The following is a 23,255-nucleotide window of genomic DNA, read 5'->3' as shown; positions in this document are numbered from 1 at the left end:
ATTTTACCCTATTGGTAGATAATGTGTGTACTAAATTTTCTTCAGATTTATCTGTGCCCTCGAGCTTAGCCCTCCACATGAACCCCTCATCAAGTCTGTGTCACATCTAAAAGAACCCCAGCTAAACCATCTTCAAACAGCTTCCAAATTAAGAGCTGCGCTGCGACCACCCGAGTTGGTTATTCCCTCCGAGAAATCCTTCCATTCTCCCCAACACTTCTCCTCCTCCTCCTCCTGCGCTGGCCCCTCTTTAGCAGTCCCTCCATACCCGTCTCGTCTGCCCCCGTGTAGGCCGTTTGCTCGGGCTCAGTTCTCATGTAGGGCATCACTGTGAGTGCTTTGGCCTTAAGCCCACAGTTATCTCCCTAATACAGCACCTTGCTGCAGTTAAATCCCGCTTTGGCTGTTCCAACTCAAACCGGCTTCGAGATCATATCTGAAGATGCCGGGGAGCCCTCCGGTCTGAATGTGTTCCGGTGTTCGCTGTGAGTTGCGGAGCTGTGGTAATAATAACTCTACCTCTGTCTCCCAGCTAACTCAGGCGGCTCCCTCCAGGGCCCGCAGACACCTCAGTCCTCCGGCAGCAGCTCCACGGCCGAGGCAGCAGGGGACCTGAAACCCCCCACACCTGCCACCACCCCTCTGGGACAGGTCACACCGCTGCCCCCCAACAGGTACTACTTCTACTACTGCTACAGTACTTCTTCTCCTACTAATTCACCTCATTTTACTGTTGCTTTTAATGACTTTAACCTCTTCTGTCACTTCTGCTCTACAGCAGTCACAGTATGTATGTGTTCAGCGTGGAATTTACTTTTTTTATTCCAAGTCACATGTAACGGTTGTTTATTGATCTATGATTGAGACCTATATATGGTATCAACCTCTAAAATACTAATAACATCGCAGAAATGAATATCTACGCTTAGGTGAGACTGACGTATTTGTTATTTTGCTCTTTATGTGACGATTTAAGTCTCCTTCATTTCTTCTGATTTCAGTTAGAAAGCACTGCAGTTGCGTTCGGGAGTTCTGTTTGCTTGTCTTAATGATGCTACGTGAGGAGTTGCATTTTTGTCGTCTAATCACCGCAGTGGTATATTTGGTATCTTGTAAGCTTATGTTGGCATGGCACTTACTGTATATTTTACTCCACTGCAGTTATTTAGCAGTAGTAGTTTTTCAAGATCTGCACACTGAAGTATTTCACATAAAAAAAATGACAAAATGAATAAAAAGATAAAAGCATTGCAGTTAAAAATAGAAATCCTTCGCGTTGTATCTATATATCTATATGCAGTTTCCTCCTTCTTCCCTCTCCGTCTCTCTCTCCTAACCGTCTCATCCTGACTTTGTCCAGGAGCAGTGTAAGCGTACAGGACCCCTTCTCGGAGGTGAGCGATCCGGCCTTCCAGAAGCGGGCCCCCGCCCTCCAACCCTCAGCTCCTTACCAGCAGGGCCTCAGCATGCCTGACATGATGATGAGGATGCAGTACGACACCAAGGACCCCTTCGCCGGGATGAGGAAGAGTAAGAGAGACACACCGTTTATCCAATTTCCTGTTTTCTTCTTTGTGACGTATGGGAAAATACATATTTTTGAACCGAGAAATCCATTTTACTCAACCGTTCTCGACAAGCGTGCATGAGTAATAGAACAGAAGGGATTTCCATTTGAAACTTCGTATAAACTCACATGGGTCTTCGTCAAAATGACTCATGTATCCCTCGGCCATTGTTCTTTCATCTGTCTGGTCGGTCTAATTCACTGTCTCGTCACCGTGTCATCTCACATCAGGACAGATGTGCGTGCCTGTGTTTTACTACGAGAACTATGAAAGGAGATGTTTGCCACACCGCACGTCGCTCCTTCGAACAACACACCAGCTCCTCTGATGTTCTTGTAGCTTCGCCCTCGTCTCATCCTAACTTTGTTCATCCTTTTCATCCCTTTTGTTTTCAACCTTTCATCCTTTCCACCCCGGTGAGAAGCACCTGTTTTGACCAGCTCGTGAGGTTTAGTTTGCAGAACAAACAGTAGTTTTAGAAAGAATGGCGGCTCCTCTGAAGGCTGAAGAGAATGGAGCCTGAATGAATAATATGGTGGATGATAGCTGCATAACAACACTTGAAGCTTCAGAACAATAGGCCTAATCATGGGAAGTGGTGAATATTCATAGAGAGATGCTGCCACCTGCTGGTGAGCAGAAAATAAGCTTTGTGTATTTGAAGGAGCACATTTAAGCTCTTGTTACATGTTTCCAGAACAAACACATTTTCTCTTTTCTTAATGCCTCTTTAAATCCTGCCTTTATTTTCCATTTTGCTCATATTGTGTTGATTAATTCAGCTCATTTGCTCTGTTCCTCCACAGTGGCAGGAGCAGATCCCTACATGCCAGGCCAGATGCCCAGTGGTGGTATGCAGGACATATACGGTCGGCCGCCGTCGGCACTGAGCATGAGCCAAAGGTCACAGTACCCATACGGTCCAGGCTATGACAGGAGGTAGGCATACAGAGAGGGCGACGTACCTATTATTTCTTCTGTACTAAACACGAACCAGTAGCATATAAAATTGTCGTGTTTAAACCTTAGACCGGACCATGTGATGGGGATAGAGGGGACCATGGGTCCTCCTGGCAGTCAGAACAACTTGGGACCTTCCAACAGTGAGGGCAGCATGTACTCTCCCAGCAGATACCCTTCACAGCAGAGGTCAGTGGTCACATGTCTGCATGTGTTCAGCGCTGACAAATGTCCATATTCTAGGGGCTTTGCTGGGAATTAATCAGCAAATGATCTTTTTTTTTTTTTTTTCTTCTCTGTCCTCTAATTCAGACACGATGGATACAGCCAGCAGTATCCCAGCATGCCATACGGGATGCATCCATCTGGGATGTACGCACAGCAACAGGTGAGAGACAGCTCAGCTGTATGTGCTCTGCACTGTTAATCTGATGTGTAAGATGGAAATACTGTAGTTTTGTTGTGCTCTTTGACTTGTCGCATTTAAGACACGTGGTAGAAGACATTATATTAAAGGAATCATGCAATGACATGAAAATACTGAGTAATATACATTATTTGTTTGCCATTTCACTACATTAAAACATTAAATATTTTTTTTACCATGATAATGAAGTAAAGTAGATCTTTGAACATTCAGTAATAATACTCATAAATAGACCCTAGACCATAAATCAGTGGACTGTTCTTGACTGTGTACATTATTTGCCATCTGAAGATTGTGTCAGTTAACTGCCTATAATATTACAAGTCAATCTGTATGAAACTCATTTCGTGTTGCAAATATCATAACTAAATATAAAAATATAAAAATACACCTGTTAGAATTGTTATTGTTATAATATTATTTACCTGTTTTACCATGTTTTTAATTCCCTTTTAGTAATTTAGTCTTAACCTAGTCTATATACAAAAGGCTAATATGGTTTTCATTATGTAGAGTTTGTATAGCCACTAAAGCAGTGAAATTGCTGTAGAAATGATTGTAGAATTATTTGCATAAAGTTATTAATAAGAGTACGTCTTTCCTTCAGCAGGGCTACAAACGGCCGATGGAAGGAATGTATGGCCCCCCACCCAAGAGACATGAGAGCGACATGTACGCCATGCAGTATACCAACCAGCAGCCAGACATGTACAACCATTACGGTGGCGGGTACTCAGGCCCAGACCACAGACCCATCCAGGGACAGTTCCCTTACCCCTACCCTCGCGACCGAATGGCTCCATCGGGGCAGAGCCAGCACAGTATGATGGGCGGGGGGCCCACTCCTAATCACGCTGCTGATGGGCCCAACATGTGGCCTTCCAGAACAGACCTCGGCTATCACTACCCCAACAGACAGGGGCCGCCGTCACAAATGCCACCTTATGGCCCGCTTGGCAGAGACGACATGGACGGTCGGCCCGGGCAGGAGCCGTGGCACCGTCAGTCTCCCTACATGTCATCATCAGGTGGTATGACTCCCTTGTCTTCACGCCAGTCATCATCTTATTCCAACTCTCCGTCCATGGCCAACCACCTGCCCAGAGCTCCTAGCCCTGGGGCCTTCCAGCGCTCCATGGACTCTAGGATGTCGCCCAGCAAAGCGCCGTTCATGTCCCCCATGAAGATGCCTAAGCCCGGGCTGGGCATGATGGGCTCACAGGGTGGTGGACCCATTGGTCAGTTTCCTCCTAACCTGAGGAGGGACCTCAATTACCCACCGGGGTCAGTGGAGGCCACCATGCCGTTTCTCAAACCTCGACGCAAACTCACCTCCAAGGACAGTGGTAAGATGGAGGAACGTTGTTTAATTAAAACAATTTTGTGAGTAAGAGTGAGTGAAGCTGCCCTGCTGAAATGTTAAATTCTGCCATTAGTTTGAAATGTTGTGATTTCATTTATCTTCATGCTATGAAATATCCTGCTGACTTGGCTATACACTCAGAGCCACCTAATTTTCAGGTAGAACTAGCTCAGTATGAGGTACATTTTATCAAAGGAGCTTCAGTGAGCTGCTCTGTTCCGTGCTCCTTTCACTATTTGGACAAAGTGTGATCATCCTTCTTTTTTTATTTCCTGGTTCTAAAACTCCCACTGTTTTAATCCCAGGAACGCCTGAGGCCTGGCGCGTGATGATGTCTCTGAAGTCTGGCTTGCTGGCGGAGAGCACATGGGCCTTAGATACCATCAACATCCTGCTGTACGATGACAGCACTGTGGCCTCCTTTAACCTCTCCCAGGTAGTTGACTTATAACTTCACTATTGACTGACAGAACAGATTCCTTTAGCTCAGTGACAGTAGTACAGTGTGAGTCTCTTAAGACAGTTACATCTAGACTACTTGGCATCATTTCTTTCAGCTTAATTAATTGACTGTGATGATATTTTATCTTTATTTTCACCAGTTGCCTGGATTCCTTGAGCTCATTGTGGAGTACTTCCGCCGTTGTCTGATTGAGATCTTTGGCATCCTGGAAGAGTTTGAGGTGGGGACCAAGGCTCAGAACTTCCCTTTGAGTCCATCTACTACCCAGAAAGAGGGACCTACCCCTGAGCAGGAAACTGTCTCCACAGTCCTACCTGAACCAGAGTCCTCCTCGGCAGCAGAGGCACAAGTGGAGCAATCAGGAGGCATCGTGGAGGAAGCTCCACCCGTCTCTGCAGAGCCGGCTGAGGTGAACACCGAGATGGAGGAGTCAGAGGTGAGGATTAAAAAGGAGGACAAGGATGAAGAAAATGGTGAAAAAGAGGAAAAACAAGAAGAAGAAGAAGAAGAGAAGAGTGAAAAAGCAACAGAGAGTAAAAAGGAGTCTGTGGACCAACCTGTTGTAGAGTCAGAACCTAAACCTAAACAAGCCAGCAAGTATGATAAGCTCCCCATCAAGATAGTCCACAAAGATGACCTGATGGAAGACATAACCGAGCGCTTAGGCTACGTCACAGAGTTTACCAGTGGGCTTCTGCACTGGCAGGCTGGTGGGGGCGACTCCACCGCACACATTCAGACGCACTTTGAACCCCGGACTGAACCACCAGCCAGGGCGGAGGGAAAACCAAGAAACGGGAGCAAACAGGAAACCGAGAAGGCCGACGAAAAGAAGCCACCGCTGAAACATATCACCGCTACTATAGACGACGTTTTGTGTGCCAGGGTCGACGCCCTCTCCTACGCCCACCCTGCGCGCTCCCTGCCGTCTTACCCCTTCAGGGTGCATCCAGACGGGGAGCAGGACCGCATCACTTTGCTGGAGGACGAGCCCCGCTGCCTGGACGAGGCGCCGCTCTCTACGACCTCTGCTTGGCAGGACTCGTTGTCCAAGCGGTGCCTGTGCGTGTCCAACATCGTCCGGAGTCTGTCCTTCATCCCTGGGAACGACTTAGATATGTCCCGCCACCCCGCTCTGGTTCTCCTTCTGGGCAGGCTGCTCCTGCTGCACCACCTGCACCCGGAGAGGAACAGGTCACCCCCCAGCTACCAGAGAGATGAGCAGCAGGAGCGAGGGCTGTCGAGTAGCAAAGAGGAGTGGTGGTGGGAGTGTCTGGGTCTGCTCAGGGAGAACGCCATGGTCACTCTTGCCAACATTGCTGGCCAGCTGGACCTCTCCACCTATTCAGACACTATCTGCCTCCCCATCCTGGACGGCCTTCTCCACTGGATGGTTTGCCCCTCGGCTGAAGCCCAGGACCCCTTCCCATCCGCGGCTCCCCATTCCCTGCTCTCCCCCCAGAGGCTGGTGCTGGAGTGCCTCTGCAAGCTGAGCATCCAGGAAGGCAACGTCGACCTCCTGCTGGCTACGCCGCCGTTCAGCCGCCAGGAGAAACTCTTCACGGTCCTGTTGCGCTACGTGGCTCAGAGGAAGGCCCAGGTGTACAGGGAGATGGCAGTGGCCGTTCTCTCCCACCTGGCACAGGGAGACCCCACGGCGGCGCGTGCCATTGCCATGCAGAAGGGCAGCGTGGGTAATTTGGTAGGCTTCTTGGAGGATGGAGTTAGCATGGCGCAGTACCAGCAGAACCCTCACAGCTTGCTGCACATGGGGCACCCTCCGATGGACCCACCGAGCATAAACATGATGTGCAGGGCAGCTAAAGGCCTTCTGGCTATGGCTAAAGTGGAGGAGAACAAAGCAGAGTTTGTACTGTACGAAAGCAGATTATTAGACATCTCCATTTCCTCGGTGCTCAACGCCGGAGTGGTCGCCATCATTTGCCAAGTTCTGTTCCACTTAGGTAAATTATGACAGGAGGAGAGGCAGGACTCACGGGGCAGACACTAAGGCCAACAGGATATTTCTGTGGTTTTCTATTTTTATTTATCGAAATGACAGAAAATGTTTGTGTTTTTTAAAAAGAAATATCCACATGAACAAAATGTCTCTATATATATATATGTACAGTATAGCTTCTGGGCCCCGTAGGAAAAAGAAGAAAAAAAAAAAGTGGCTTTGGGATTTGAAAGCTCATTTTAATACAAATATTTAATACCTGCTGGTGTTGGATTGCTACGTTTGATATTTCGTTGGGCGTTCGTTTTTCCGTTTGTTTACTTTTTTCAGCCAAAGCTGCCACCAGATTTTGGTGCTGAATTACGTGGTTCGTTTTGAGTCGATGGGGTGTTTTTTCAGTTTTATAAATGCTAATATACTCATCAACATTTTGTTAATGGAGAGTATTTATTTAAAATGTGACACTGTACAGTAGTTTAAACTTTTTTGCCAACAGTTGTGGGGGGGGAGGGGTGAAGAAAAAAAAACAAAAAACAAAACAAAACAAAAAACACTGACTTTTTAAAATGAAATGTATATGTCTCCATCGCTGGAAGATACATTGTGCAATAGGACTAGAGCAAGTTGTCCCTTTTGAAAACAAGAGGATGTGAAGTCTTCACAGGAACCTGCAGTGTGTGCTTTAGGCCATGAGGAGGCAGCATTGCACCAGCCAATCAACATCAGAGAAAAGCGTCTGTCAGAAGAAGTGTTTAATTTATCAGTCATAGCCTCAATGACTTTCACAGATGAACTTTGTGTTTCCTAAGCACTCGTGTTATGTCTGTATTTTTTCATCACTGTGTATATAAACTGTTGTACAATGGACGCACATGATTCTTTCTGTCTCTATCAAGCATAGCAGGAAACGGGACTTTCTGACTATTATATCAAATGCTTTTATTGTTGGTAAAATTTGGTATTGTTACTATACATATTTTGTTAATGGGGTCAAATATTTGGAGATGGCAGATGTACCTGATGTTTCAATGTAAAAATTCCTGTATGCATTGTATTATAGCTGAGAAAACAATCGCTTTGGGTAATCAAACGTGGAAGTGCCAGGGTGAGAGGATAAGGAGGCGAGGCCACATGAGAAAACAGAACATATCTCTGTTTGTTTACCGTCCTCCATTCATGTCTATGGGCATATTTTTGAACCTACATGATGCTCTAAAAGAAACACGTGAAAAGACCCTTTCAAAATGTCCTGAAAGCTCATTGTAAAATTTTTCTTTTCTTATGACGCCATGTCTCTTTTATTCAGTATACACATTTATACTCTGTGCTGCACATGTCACAAATAAATGTACGATGAACATCGTTAAGCACTGGAGACGTTGCATTATGTCCAGACAATCTTAGGCCAATAAAACAAACATCAACTGCTTACTTGGGCTGTCTTTTATTGATTTCATTTAAAGTAATGAATTCGTGGGAGCGTCCAGAGGACACTTAATCAGAGGGCTTGATTGTTTTCTGTCCTCTGAGTGCAAACGTGTACGATGACAGGAGGTCTATGATGTGAAGTAAAAATGTGATTTGTGTAGTTTCTTGAGATACTAATTCAATTAACATTTAAGAACATGTGATTCTAACAGTTAAAAGAACAATACATTGGATTAAAATGGAAAACTGGAAGCTCTCCGTTCCGTTCTTTTTGGCGACAGCTATGGCGGGAAGTGGTAATTGCAGGGCTGTATTTGAACCTCACTTGACATTGAGTTGATCCCTATCTGGGGGTAGTAAGAAGAAGAAGTTGACATTTTTTTCTGCAAGGTTCACAGTGTACTTTAGTTAGACCTTGAAAGAATATTTGGGGCAGAACTTGACTTCAACCCCACCTCTCATTTACACAGCGAAATTGAGAGCTACCTATTTCTTATTTTATTTTTTTGTTGTGTCCAGGACCAACTCATTCTTAACGTCATTCTAGTTTTGTCTGTGGTTTTCTCAAACTTCATTCCAGTTGAGACTTCAGTGACTCAACGGCATTCAGTTAGCTGGCTCCCCTTAGCCAGTATTTAATCCATATGTACTAGTCTCCAAGGAATGCCTTTCACATTCTCTTTGGAAAATATGTAAGCAGATATTTCATAACAAATGCTTCCTCCATCCAAAAACCCTCGAGCAACTAGTTCTACAGCTTCATGTGATGTGGCCACCGGCCAGTCATCCCGAGTACATTAACGAGAACCTCGAGTTAAGAAAGGTGTTGATGATTTTGGTTCTGTTCGTCCTCCTTTATCCTTTGTGTCACTTCCTTTGTCTCTGTGTAAGGTGTCGTGCTGCTGAATGTGCCAGCTATTTTGAGCATGTACTTTTTTATTTAGTTTGTCTTTCATGTCAACCCCCTCCCCCCTCCCCCCTTCAACAGTTCTGCTTTATCCATTCTCGCCATCTGAGGAGGAACAGTGAGTTCATAAACTCTTTTATATCATGCATGTTAATCTATTAGTTTCGTTCTGCTTCTTTGAATTTAGACATTGACAGAGAAAGGAGGATTTTCTTAATTCAACGTTTCACGATGAAATATCAACTATTCTGTCTTTGACAGCTGCAATTTCGTTTATAGTTTGAGACATTTTAACCGTGAAACCAATCCTTAGCTAGGTATTATTATCATGATAATTATGTGTAATGGCAGAGGGCTGTAAGGCCAGGCTCGTGGACCTTTCTGTTAATGAAGGACTGAAAATATGTGATCATAAACGCATACATCAGGTAAGAATTGCTGTTAAGATAAATTGCTAGAAGATGTCTTGTAATGTTTTCTAGCCGCATTTATAACAAAATCAGAACTGCAACAATCCATTTCATTCTATTCTAGTTTAATAACATAAGATAATCCTTTAATTTATCACACAGTGGTTGTTTATTGAATAGAGTCCTCAGTTTTTTTCTTGTTTTTTCTTCTTTCTTTTTTTTCATTCCCAGAATTGTTACTTCCTCTTTAGCTGGAACCTGACGTCTTTTTTCTCTCCCTTCCTTTGCCAGGGGAAATGTGGGCATAATATCAAAGTCCTATTTTAAGCTGCCTTTAATAATAGCATTCCTCCTGATGACAACACAAACAGTCTCATGACAGGTTGGGCTTCAAAGAATGATTATTAGCCGGGATGCTCGGCTGCAGAGAGGCATGATCGCTCATCCTCGCCTTATTAATTACAGCACGCCTGAGATGTGGTTAGCAGTTGGAGTGATTTCTCTGGAGAAAGGGGTGATTGATATGATTTTGAGTTGCATCTCAACTGTGGCTCCGTTGCGTGCGCCTTCACGTTCTAAACAGAGCTCACGCGTCTGCGAGTGTTTTCTGTTTCGGCCTGTCAATTGGAGTTTGGAGGAAAAGTGGGTTGTTGTACTTTTTTTGGCGATGGAGGATGCGTTTCACGTAGGCGGCCAACCGCAGGAGAAAACCTCCTACACTCCTGTGCCTCTGAAAAGCTGAGTCATCCAGCTCTGACACGATGGATGTGGTGGCTGGGAGGAAGCGGAGCCCGTCATTGGCTACTGTTGGCCAGGGTGCCCTGCCTCACCGCCTCTCACCGCTAACGTAGGTAGATGAATGAGTGCGGCATGAAGACAAAAGAGACTGACCTTTCTAGTGATGCGTTACCATATACACGTTGCAAAGGTGTGAACTGTGTGTTCTGCAAACCAAGACCACGTTCAGTAACTGCGAGTGTATCAGCCCCTTGATGAGGCTTTGATCTCTCTGTGTTCTTTCATCCGGCCCTGCTTTCTAAATGAAACAATACTGCCTGGATGGGGCCCTGGCAGGAAGTGATTCAAGCCCATGTTGTTCTTGGGTTTGGACTCAAAGGGCCTATCATGTCCACCCATTTCCCAACACAAACACGGCTTCGGCCATATGTCATCATGCTGCTCAACTAGCCTCACATTTCAGGAATTAGTCTGGAGGGCTTACAGATCATTAGTGACCGTTAATAGCACCCACAGCTTTCCGACAGATTCTGCGAAGCATGTGCCTCTTACTGGCTTCACTTACAGCGGCAGCAAAATCATGCTCTCTGTAAATCTGAACATGCATATCTAAAGGACAAAGCTAAAACAAACACAGGCTTTTCACCACTCACCCACGAGGCTTCTTTGGTTCTTAATGGCTGGTGGGGAGTTCAGGTTTTTATTGGCATCTGTGGGTGATGCACACCTGAAACTCAGATGAAAGGGGTCGTAAAGGCATAACTGAGTATCTTTATAGACATTTGCACATGCATCAATTTGATTTCAATTTTTATTTATATCGCTTTGATAATAATGCAAATTGTCTCAAGATGCTTTACAGAACACAGAACCTGAACCCCTCCCAGAGCAAGCACTAAGGCAGCAGTGGCAAGAAAAAAGTGGTGGGGGGACCCATTTGCTTGAGGCCTGCCAGGTAGAGGGAAAGAAAGAGAGAGAGAAGACAGGAGGAGTAGAGAGCAGCAAGAACAAGATGATACATAGATTAAAGACGATTAAACCCAATTATTATGCAGCAAACGCATTGGCACAACATTGATGTACAGTGAGAATACATGTTCTCAACCTCTTTGCGTGGTGTTCGATTCTTAACAATGAAGTCCTCTCACATTACATGAAAAGGACCCAGACTTCCTTTCAGAGAAAGTGGATAATTGCGCGGCCGTGGGAGTGAATGAGCGATACCGCCTCGGTGGCGACTACAGAGCTGGATGAGGAGGTGTGTGTGTGTGCGTGTAGGTGTTAAGAAGAGGACAGATGACAGAGGAACTGTAGGCCGATGACGCCATCATCTGTACTAATCGAGCCCAACGGGAAATTACATCATTGGTGAACTGAGCTTGGCATGACAGCGGGGCACACGCATGTCTGTTTTCAGTAGAATCACAGTCAATATGACTGACAGCGCCTCATTTTATTGATTAACTTACTGTCAGTGAATGTTTGCCAGCCTTCACTCATTTTGTCTTAATCTGATGCTCCACAGGGCATTTTTCAAGGTGAGAACAGGACAATCAAGGAACGTCCACCACCTTCTGAGGGTGTCCTGTCATGTCTGGCAACAGAATGTTGATAGTGGGGGCCTTTGGGTCCTGTGGGTTGATGGGAGGGACCTCTGTGGATCGTCCCACAGATACTTGATCAGTTTGGAATCTAGTGAATTTGGAGGCCACACCAACACCTTGTGCTGTTTTTCATGTTTTTTGAGTTGTTCCTAAACCGTTTTTGTGTTATGGTTGATCGGATCCTCTCTTTTTGCCGTTGGACACCTTCACTTCTTTGGTTCTTATCCCCATTTCCATTCATTCTTACAAAACACATGAATTTTTCCGTCTGGGTCCTGTCTACATATTTTTTCCTAAGACAGCCGGGAATTGTAGTTATTAGTAAACTTGTGAATGGCCCAAAATAAATGACTTGGTCATAAAGGAACATTTCAGCCAGTGGCATATTGGTATTTTATGTCACTGGAGTCCCTGGTTACAAAGGAATAGACTTAATCAGGCTTTGGCTACAGATCCAATACTTATCAGGATCACTTCATTTGCTATGGTTTTTTTGGGGGGGGTTTTTGACTTGCGCAAAGTGGTTGTGTCAGCTGTGGGGCATTAAATATGATGAAACCAAGAGAACAAGATGTTTCCCAACAACTACTGACAACACTGACTTCATTCAGTGGAAAAAGACAACCAAGATGGACATGTGTTTTCAACAGGTCTGCCCTCACCGATTCCTGCTACTGTCATGTTTCTCTTCTTCCTGGAAACTTGTCACGTCACCTGCTGTTTATTAAATGTGGGGAAACCAATGCACTGAGAGCATTCATTTATACGATTCAGAGAGAAATTATCAGATCAAGTATTTAAATGGTTATTAGGTGCTAATACTTTTCCACTAAACAGATTATCATAAGGTTTAACCAACCCCTTTTAATCCAGTTGAAAATTCCTTTCAGCCTCTTCTATTCTGATTAAGGAACATGTAAACATAGCCAGTGTCAGTTTTGGCCTTTTTATTAGGTTTCGTTGATGGGAAGAAAATATTAGCCTGTTAAAATGCAATTTATTCTCATTTCTAGGCACCTAGTTTGTGAGTCTTGGCTTATAGAGCAGCAGTTTAGCATTTATTCATCATTTTTGCATAATGTACAGATCAGCAGCAGTAAAATGAGATAGCAACTCCCGACTGTGCAAATCAGTACGAAATTAAAAGTTAAATAGGATAATGAAATGAAGTAAAAATAAAACTATAAATAGTATTAACAACAAGGTAACTATGATAATAAGAATACAGTCTGACAGTAAACTGCAATAAACTATTTACAACGTTACAAAGTTGAACAAGATAAAAAAAAGAATTACTGCATAACAACAGCAGTATAAATATGATAAAGAACGGAAGGAGAAAAAAACACAACTGCTCTGCTATTTACAGTGAAGGTGCAGACAGGTTGCACTCACGGCATGACGTTAGGGTCCAGACTAGACCACGCCCACCGCGACCACATGCCACTCCCCAGACACGCCCCTGCTTGTAGGGATTCCCCTCCTTCTCCCCAACGGACGCCTGGAGGTACCCGGACCTCGTTTTGGGAACCCCTTCAACAGCTCATCCTGCCATTGCTCATCATCAGTCAGTAGTGACTTCAGCCTCGGTTGGAGGGGGAGGAGCAGGAGCAGGCTGAGGCTCTGCTTTGCTCCCATGTTGATGTTTGTTGTTTGCGAGGGTGGCAGCGCTGTTTGTGGATAAGGACACGAGCGGAGGGTTGACGAGTGGCCTGCCCGCACGCTTACTGGGGAAACCTGCAACTTTTTCCTAATGCGAGGCTGAACGGCGAAGATTTCTGATGATTATCGGCCGATTTTTGCCATTGTGCCACTTGGCCATATGGCTATAAGGTCCTTCTTGGTTCGCGTTGCCCTCGAAGACTCTTTCTGAACGACGGCCGGTCAGGATGCTGGGGCTCGTCTGAGAGCTCCCCGCCGTGCGGTCTTTCTCTGGATTTCCCTTCCCGTTTTTATTTTTTCTCAACCCAAGTTCTTCTCCGGCGACGTGACAATTCCAACCTCCTTTGTTTACCATTCAACTTATAAAATGGTGTTCTTCGCTTTGCCCTCGCCTCGCAACAAACCTGGATAACGAAAGGAGTAGTAGTAGCTGCGTGACAACACCCCAACACGACGACCAGCGTTACTTTCCCTCGGTAAGGCAGCGGCTGTAACCCGCTGCAGCGGGCGGAGCAGACACACACACACAGCCGGGATGTGAAACCTCGGCACCCGTATCGTTATGTGGTTGACAGCCGGGGAGCACGCTTCGTCGTAGCCTTCCTTGAGTGGGAAACTTGAAAGTAAAATAGCTCAGTGGGCGCTTGTAGTTGCGTGGGTGAGGCGAGTGGACAGACAGCGAGCCTTTAATTGCACAAATTGGCCACGGTGCTAACATTAACTTACCAGTTATCTCATCAACTTGCTAGCCGCGTTAGCTTTAGCGACACTTTACATTCAGGAGCTATGTCGTGTTAGCCAGGTTGCTTGCTAACAAAGGCGCTATTTACGTTATGCTAAGGTATGTGAGAGCTGCCGCTGAAGTTATGTGCTAACTTAGCTAACGTAGACATGCAGTTATTTGCGGTTTTAGCTAAGTCAAGCCGCTAGATAACACTTTAGAAAACTAAATAAATGTATTGTGAACGTTAGCACGAGTACTATTAATAACAGGAAGTGTGTATTGTACTATTCACTAACTTTTTTCACACCTACGCTCACCCCAGATTTTTTTTTTTTTTCTTTCTGAAAAGTTTTGAGCTCAGTCCGTCTGCTAAACTCAAACTTTCTTTTCTTCACAGAGGCTCATCGGCCCCGGGATTTATTCAGCTCTGGGGATTTTATTCAGAAATTGATGCATCTCGGGGTGTCAGAGTCCATGAGAGAGTGCGAGTACAGTCAAATAAGCACTCGGAGCTCCACACCAATGGAGACCCCTTACAAGAAAAGGACCCCAAAGAGGAAATGGGAGGCCTTCCCAGGTCGGAATAAGTTTTACTGTGATGGGAGGATTATGATGGCCAAACAGACAGGGGTTTTCTACCTCACCCTTGTCCTCATCCTAGTCACCTGTGGACTTTTCTTCACCTTTGAGTAAGTATTACTCCAAGTGTGTTCAGTCTCTTTTGTGCTGCCAGATGCTGTTTACTTGCTCAAACTGTGGATTAGGGATTTCATTTCATAGGCTCAGATTTCAGAGGAAGAGTTTAGACACAGGTCAGTTATGTCACCAGCATCACTCTGGGAGGGTCAGACGTCAGCGCAACCGGGTTGGAGATTAGATGGAGGCATCCCCGTTTTTTTTAGGAAGAGAGATAAAATAATATACATCTATTTAGTATAGACAGCTTTGGTTTACCAGGAACTGTTGGTGAGGAAATCTACTATGTGGCTAACTTGAAAAGGTGTGGGTTGCCTGTCTTAATTTGTTTATGGCTTACACATGTCCTGGCACGATGTATTTCACCTGAAAAGAGGCAGGCAGTGTTCAGCATGCCATGCTGATCATGCAATTGATCATCCCACTAGAGCAGAGGTCCCCGGCATTTATTTTTTTTTTTAACCACTTGACACTATTAATGCAGACTGGGCAGTGGGGGAGTTACACTCACTTACCAGTTCATCAGGTATACAAATGAAAAAAACTGAATGAAGTCTAATATAACAGTCCAACACTAAATCTTAGCCCCATGAAGGTAAAGGTATTCAGCATAAGTATAAATGATTGTTAGAGCTATTGATTCAAGTTATGTTTGGATGTTAAACACACTGGGCACATTTTCATCTGCAAATTGCCAATATCACTGAGACTGGGAGACCTGTGCCCTTTTCCTTGCAAGAAGAAGTGTGCCTCAAGTGCGTACCTAATGTCCAGTTTGTTCCACAATTTTTTTTGTGGCAATCCTTGTAGTACTGTAATACTGATCGTACTGTACTTTACCGGAATAGGAAGCAACTATTTCCGTGCTTCCGTGGTTTTACTCACTCACGACCCAGAACCATTCCTTTGTATTTCTTGAGTAATCTGACACTGGAAGTAATTATAACATTTCCAATCAGCAAAGCTAGCCAGGTAGTTACAACAGGTACAACAGGTTAGCAGGTGATGACAATGATGATCTTACAGGCATGTGTCTATTGTAGTGTGGAGCAGCACAGACAGACCATGCCATCCATCATGCTGAACATATAGTCTATAACGTATATTATTTAATGTGCTATTGCCAAATCATTGTTTCCTTACGACCCTGTAGCAAATGCTTTGCGTCCTGTTGACAGTCCATGGACCAGGGGCCTCTGAGCTAGAATACGTTTGTGTTTGCAAACATTCATTAAACAGAATGTTTCTTGAGCAAGATATTGAATCTTAATCAGTTGCATGGATACTGCTGTGCTTAATCTACAGCTTTGTGCTGATATTTAGTTCTTTTATACTGCCAGCATGGTAACTTAGTAGAAGCACGTTTCACCCTTGCAGATAATCAGCTTGCCAAACGTAAGCCAGCCATAGGTCAATTGAGCATTGTTCTGTCTTGACAAAACTGCTTATAGATAAGACCGGTATGTACAGTGCTTGTCTGCCCATGTGTGCCACTTGCGCTTTGTTAATCACAGTCTCACTATCCTCAAAGGAGCTCTCTGTCTTTCTCCCACTGTTTGAACAACATGTAATCAACATAAAGCATGTTCTTCACCACAAAGCCTCAGCCAACCATTCTTCAGCTTTACTTCGCCCCAGATGTCCCGAACTGGCCCGCTGTGACAGAAGTACACGATGCAGCATGTAGACACGAACACTGACCTGCGTGCTGCCAGCACATTGTCTCTCTGCTCATTAGTCCTGAGTAATCACTATGTCATCTATCTTTTTAGAAACCCAATCTACGTGCACTAGATAAGAATGCTGCTCTTACATGATATGCACTGTTCATGGAGAGTCTTTATCAGGGTAAAGTGCTTCACGGCCAGGGAATGCTTATTTGGCAAAATATGACCATCTGTTGATCCCTGCTTCTCATTATCTGCACCGCAAAGAAAGTCCATGCTTAATGAGACACACTTAGACTTACTGGTCCCTGTACGGTCTAATGGAAGAGAAAAAAATGACAGTGTTGTTTTGAACTGTGCATCTGTATAAACAGTGTGGTCAAATTCTCAGTGTCATGCAGTCCAGCACAGCACCACAACCAACTGCAAGCTCATGAGCATAAAGTGGAATTACAAAGGAGAATTTATAGACTTTTTGAAAGTACAATTCATGAGAGAGGTGGGCTGAATTGGATCCATTAGGTAAATTGCAAGACATTTAGAGGTATCAACACTGGGCCCATAAAAAAGCCATAATATTAGGCTTTGAAGATATGTTACAGTTAATTTCTTTAAAAACGTACGTCTTGGTGTATTTATTGTATATCTTGTTCCAGACCGATGCCTTCTGCCTTTTTGTGTGATCTGCTTAGAGCAGTACAGATGCAGTGCTACATGTCTATCAGTAGTGACCTCTGGACCACTTCATCTTTCAATACATTGTCACCTCAGCAAAGATACAGACATAACCAATGACTAAAGGGCAGACTGCTGGAGTGAGGGCATTGCGGGCTAAAACACCCAACTCCCTTTGCTATGAAACGGCTCCTAAAATGACATGCTGGAGTGTCTGTTTGAACCTGGACATTCCTCTGCACCCACATGTAGGATGCCAGATGCTTCCTGATGATACCTCCGCTCTCCCTTATGGACAGCTCCATTTCCTACACTGTGACCAGTCAGTGAAGCTGGGTTCACTGCACTGTCCTTTGTTTGTTGTGACTACAGGGAACATTTTTCAGGAACACCATGCAGCCACAAAGCCACTTTTCAGCTAAGCACTGTCCGCCCTGTTCAACTGTCCGTGCCCCTAGGCTGGCCGAGTCCTCCTGACTTTCCCCTCTCTCTCTGTCTGCCCCCACTCTCCTCCCGTCAGCTGAAAGGAGACATTTATCGGACAGGGCGATAGTCAGCAGACCTGCACATTGGCTTCTGTTGTCATTAACTGTAATGCGTTTCGATTAGTTGTGTTTCCTAACCTCACTCTCCAGTTGTCAGCATAGTGGGGAACAGCTCCTCAGTCTGTCTTTTGAATAGCCTTTGTGTCCTGTTATGATACCTGGTCTATGTATATGTTTCAAGGTGTTCTGATTCACGGGGAAACAGTCAACAGATGGTGAGTGTTTAGGCCTGGAGACATGAACAGAACATTTACCAGAGATCTTGCTACACCTCCGTATTTCTTTTTGATTATTTACTTTGTGTCTGTCCGAGGGGTGCTCAGCCATGCACAATAAACCCTGTTAGTGACCTACAGACTTTGGTCTGTTTATTATTCTGTTGCTGGCTCCCCCCAGACGCCCATGTGGACTGTTGTTGCACATGTTGCCTTCTCTCCCTTATGTCTCATAAAAGTTCACTCAGACAGATGTTTGAAGGGGTACTCTGAAGCACAGTTGTCACACTGACTTTTTAATGTTTGAGCCGGATGGAACCATAAGATGTGATTCACTGCTCATTACATCCACGTCATTACACTGGACTGTGATAACAAGCTGTAGCTATATATGTGTTGCTGTTGATTACTGGATGACCTTTACAAAGATGAAATAAAATGTCCGCATTTATATACTTCTTTTTTGTAGAGTGCTTAAAATGACTCACTCCAAATGACATTCGCGCACATGCTCTTACATTGATGGCAGTTGTTCTGGTCTGAACATTGGAAGCAATTTAGGGTCCCTTCACTATGTCAGGAAGGAAGGAAGGAAGGAAGGAAGGGATCAAGCCGTTAACCCGGTGGTTACTGGATAGCCTGCTCTACCTTTTGAGCTTTAGCCATTCGCTTGCTGTGTTTACATGGACATCAGTATTCCACTTAATGATAGCTAAATCAGAAACAAAATACAGCCACCTCCATGCAAATGGATTTGCCCAAATCTGAAAGAATCATTAAATCCTACTGAGAAACCTTTTCATAGTTAGTTCAACAAAAAAATATTACCACCATAGAATCATGTAAATTATTTATCCAGTCATTTATCTCTGGTTGGAATAAGTACATGGGGTAAACATAAGGTGTTTCTGTGAGGGACAGAAACATATGTGAAAAGATGAACACAACTGGAAGCAATCAGGTTGAAGAGATGTTGTTCATTTAACCATAATCACTGATTAGTTTGACCAAAAAATACTATTTTAATGGCTGTTGTTTATAAGAGAGTGTCTAGTTTCTTTAATGTGATGACTTTGATTTGTTTATATATTGCTGTAAACCAAATATCTTTGGCAGTCAAACTGATGGGTGGATAAAACAACAAACTGCTGTGCTGAAACGGTTTGGATTTATTTTACAGACAGATATGAATTTAAAGAAAGGAATGGTCAGTCATTGTCTAACATAAAAGTGGATGAAAGGACAATGGCTTTAGGCTGCATTCTGTCTAACATTATTCCTCCAGGTTAAAACAAAACAAACATTCAATCTTCTTAGTCATTTGAATGAAGCCAGTCCAACAGCATTTCATAATTAGATGAAAGTAAGACTAAACTACCTTATTATTAGGGTGACACGCCAACCTCTGTAACCTACTAGCTTCACTAGGGATGATTTAGGGAGAGTTATTAGGAATATAGGAATATATTATCTTACAACTCAAGTCTGGCATATCATCATTTGTGCATGCCTGTTCTACCCACGTTGGTGTTGTCACAGAGTGGACTTGCATCTTATTTCCATACAGTTGGATTGACTTCATCCAATTTCCATGAGCAACTGTAAACGGTTTTCCCTACAACAGGAATGGCTTAGAGTAGTTGCTGGCTTGATCACTTGTTGGTTGTTTGAGTTCACCCAGACGGCTCTTGTCACCTACAGCTCTTTAACTGTCATTACTCTTTTGACATTCCTTTCTTGCAGCCTTATGCTTCGCCACTGCAACTGCTTTTAACGTACGGTGAGGATATGCGCACACAGCTTACAGTTACCAAATACTTAGATTATGCTCAGTCAGTGGGCAGGAGAACAAGGCAGCACATCTACTCAGTATAGACACATTTAGACTACTTCCCGTTTCGGTATTCAGGAAAGGGTTACACTTTAATTGTCCTGCATGCTTAGTCCCATCTAATTTATATCCTTAAGTAAAGCCTGTAACCATTTTATTTATGACGCTTGTTGGCAGCATTGCACTATTTGGGAGTGGAGAAAAATCTCTACAGTGTACAAGCGTGCTTCAAGAACCAGTCACCAGTCATTTATCCACTCTAAAACAATTCAAGATAATGTTTACTCTTTGTGTCGAGTTATTTATACAACAAGAATTAAAGCAGTCACTGCATAATATTTAAGTTGAAAAAATGGCAGACGAATTGAAAGGTGTTTCACCTACTTTTTGTCTGTCAGAAATATGTGAGCAGTTAACTTGATTCCATTCAGACAAATGAGCCACTTTAGAGTGGGCTATTTACAGTGATCCTGTCATGAAGTTTAATTGTACAAACAAAACAGACCGGTTTCTGATTAGAGCAACATGCACACGTGCATTCACGTACTTGGAAATCCCTTTGAAATCGAGAAGTAATCCATTACTAGCAATGTATTGGGAATTTTGATGATTAGTTGTTTTCCTAGTACAGCTACTTTTAAGAAGGAGTGTGTAGTCCGGTTAGACTACACCCATTCACACCCATTTTGCCAATGCTTTGTCCTAGTTTGTACCTGTAAGAGTCATGGTTTTAAAAAGAAACATTTTCAAACACAGATCGGCGTAACATTTGTAATATTGTATAGGTCTCCCTTGAGCCTCCAAAACAGTTCTGATTCATCAGAGAATGGACATGGGCCTTCTGATGGTGTCCTGTGGTGTCTGGCAACAGAATGTCATTAGTGGGGGCCTTTGGGTCCTATGGGTTGAGGGGAGGGACCTCTGTGGATCAGGTTTGGTCAAGTGCATCCAACAGATACTTGATCAGTTTGGGATCTAGTGAAATTGGAGGCCAGGTCAACACCTTGTACTGTTTTTCATGTTTTTTGAGTCGTTCCTAAACCGTGTGTGTATGTGCCTGTGTCAGGCTGCATCCTGCTGGGGATGGATGCTGCCATCAAGGAGTGTCATTGCTATGGGGTGTCGGTGCCTGGTCTGGTCTAGGTGGGTGGTACATGTCTAAGTAACATCCACACGAATGCCAGGTCCAAATGTTTCCCAGCAGAACATTGTATTGTCACAAGATGGTCAATGTTATTGACTTCTCCTGTCAGTGGTCATAATGTTATGCCTGATCTGTGTATATTATAATGATACAATACTGCATTAAACTTAAGTAATAGTTTTTGTCCACAAGTTGAGTAAAGCAGCCTGTTAACAAAACTGTGAAGACAGTTAGACTGAGGTTAAGGATAAAGTACTTTAGAAGGTATCTCTTCCTGTGAAAACCCAGGGTTTCTATGACTTCTCCTTCAGAGAATACAGTAGCTCTCAAGACCCTTTAGCAAACATACCATATTTTCACTTTCCAGTTGCTAAAAACCCAGTGAAATAACTGAAATGGTAACTCTTCCCTTCTTGTACAACTTTGATTCCAAACAGTACAAAATAGTAAATGTTTGCTGAATGCTGGGCCAAAATAAGTCGCCTTTTAGAGTGTCATCAGGCAAACTATTGTGAAACAGTCACACCCATTGTAGACATGGTTTCCCAAGGCAAGAAAAGCATTCCTCTTAAGCCAAGCTGTCAAATAACCACTTGGTGTACAACAGTTTCTAGTCTGAAGAGAAGAAATAGAAGGGTTCACACATAAGTACTAAGAGCATGCTGTAGTTTTGACATACACAGGTCTTTATTTAGGTAGGTGCTTTTTTTGTGTGTGTGACTTCTCTCCCTGACTAACTTCAGGCCTTTGATCAAGCCTACATCCCCTGTTTGTTGTGAATCTTTTCTAGGCTAGCGAATCCAGTGCTCATGCCAGAGGTAATTGAGTGCATGACACGTGTTGAAAGGTTATGCTTACAGATAGATTTGGAGGGTTCTCAAAAGCGTGAATGACCATTGCTGTGCAGAGCACTATTGACATCTGTCTGAAAGGTGGCAGGAAATCATGAGTCCATGAAGCAGTCGAGGCAAAAATATAACTATTTACAAAAGCATGTCATGTTCAGTTGTTTCATTGACAAATGAGTTAGCCTACAGCTAAGACGAGGCGCATGTTCTGCCCTTGCCTGCCATCAAAATGTAATAAAAGGGAAAGCTGACAAAGCCTCGTATCCAAGTAGCCTAGATGAGTAATGAGACTTTAGACTGAAAGGCCACAAAGCTAAGTGCTTCAGATGCATTTTTAACAGAACATTAAGCACATTTTAAACACGCATTCGGTGCTGCATCACTGTTGAGAATATTTTCGGGTAAACTGTATCTCTTCTCGAGCGAGTGCTGAGGAAAACTGCAGGCGCAGATACTGCTTATGGAGGAGGATAGCTTGTCCGTGTTTGACAGGCCTTTTTTTTGCAGATCATAGGATATTGATTCTAACCTGTATGACTGAAGAAGAAAGAAAATGACTGTGGTTTATCTCAGGTGACACTGAAAGGACAGCCGGTGAACAGTGCTGAGTGAAGCGAGTGTCACATGGCTACATCAAGCTGAGATGAAAGTCCACCGAGCTTAACTCCCAGCTGAGTTTTGAAAAACTGGTTGGCATCATAAGAGGATTTAATGGGAAATGTGATAACGGTAATCTGGATTGGATTATTGTTGAGATTAGGGAACCCTTTGGGAGACAAATGAGTCTGAAAACCTTAGGAGACCCTATTGAGGTAGAACGATTACCTTTGCTATTCTGTGCAAATAATGAACACATTCTACTATTACACAGAGGACAGTTGCTGAAAAATAACTACAATACCAGAATTTAGCAGAACGACAAGCAACAGATTTTATGTTTAGTTTAAATGCTCCTCTTTGTTCTCTGATGTGGTATTTGCTCGTAAATGGATAAGAAATCATACCTCATACCGTTGATACATATTTGTGTCGTTAAAAATTCCAGTCACATTCTGACTTTTGTTGGATATTTAATACGTTTCTTTTCATACAGCCAAATAATATTTTCAGAAGACTTTGTTCCTTTATGTGCTCGCTCTGTGAGAAATCTAAATAAACAAGAGACCTAAACATAAGAGGCCTGATTGACACTAATTAACATGCATTGTTCTCTTCCATTCTGGCTGAAAGGTACGCAGCTTGAATGTAAATCTAAGCTGTAATTTACAAACTGTGATCTCTGAATTTTATAAAAGCTTTTATTTAAATGAAATTAGGTGGTGGATGTTGTCTTATTGTATGTACGTTCTAACATTTGTCTTTTTATTTGGTCGATTTGGTCCAAGTTTAGCTTTGTAAAATGTGGAGGCAATTCCAAGTG

General features: G+C 43.6%; 2 protein-coding genes across 5 annotated transcripts in view; both read left to right on the top strand.

The window, feature by feature from the left end:
- Positions 1–8,390, top strand: part of LOC311505501 (AT-rich interactive domain-containing protein 1B-like) — a 181,624-nt gene extending 173,234 nt beyond the window's left edge. The window contains exons 15-22 of one of the 2 annotated variants that reach the window (XM_084569105.1): positions 533–674; positions 1,361–1,530; positions 2,375–2,507; positions 2,598–2,717; positions 2,841–2,916; positions 3,566–4,301; positions 4,624–4,754; positions 4,921–8,390. In XM_084569105.1, the coding sequence (XP_084425231.1) occupies positions 533–674; positions 1,361–1,530; positions 2,375–2,507; positions 2,598–2,717; positions 2,841–2,916; positions 3,566–4,301; positions 4,624–4,754; positions 4,921–6,756 (3,344 nt within the window). In that variant the 3' untranslated portion in view covers positions 6,757–8,390. Of the gene's footprint in view, positions 1–532; positions 675–1,360; positions 1,531–2,374; positions 2,508–2,597; positions 2,718–2,840; positions 2,917–3,562; positions 4,302–4,623; positions 4,755–4,920 lie in introns of both variants that reach the window. The other variant, XM_084569104.1, reaches the window with a different exon arrangement.
- Positions 8,391–12,933: 4,543 nt separating this feature from the next.
- Positions 12,934–23,255, top strand: part of LOC311505982 (palmitoyltransferase ZDHHC14-like) — a 45,889-nt gene continuing 35,567 nt past the window's right edge. For 2 of the 3 annotated variants that reach the window (XM_084569835.1, XM_084569833.1), the window contains exons 1-2: positions 12,934–13,966; positions 14,612–14,903. In XM_084569835.1, coding sequence (XP_084425961.1) covers positions 14,665–14,903 — 239 coding nt within the window. In that variant the 5' untranslated portion in view covers positions 12,934–13,966; positions 14,612–14,664. Of the gene's footprint in view, positions 13,967–14,132; positions 14,332–14,611; positions 14,904–23,255 lie in introns of those variants that run through there. The other variant, XM_084569834.1, reaches the window with a different exon arrangement.

This window comes from Chelon labrosus (genome assembly GCF_963514085.1).
Source record: "Chelon labrosus genome assembly, chromosome: 20".
In the NCBI taxonomy this organism is placed as follows: Eukaryota; Metazoa; Chordata; class Actinopteri; order Mugiliformes; family Mugilidae; genus Chelon; species Chelon labrosus.
Note: the sequence above shows the minus strand (reverse complement) of the source record. Positions and strands in the feature narration are given on the sequence as shown.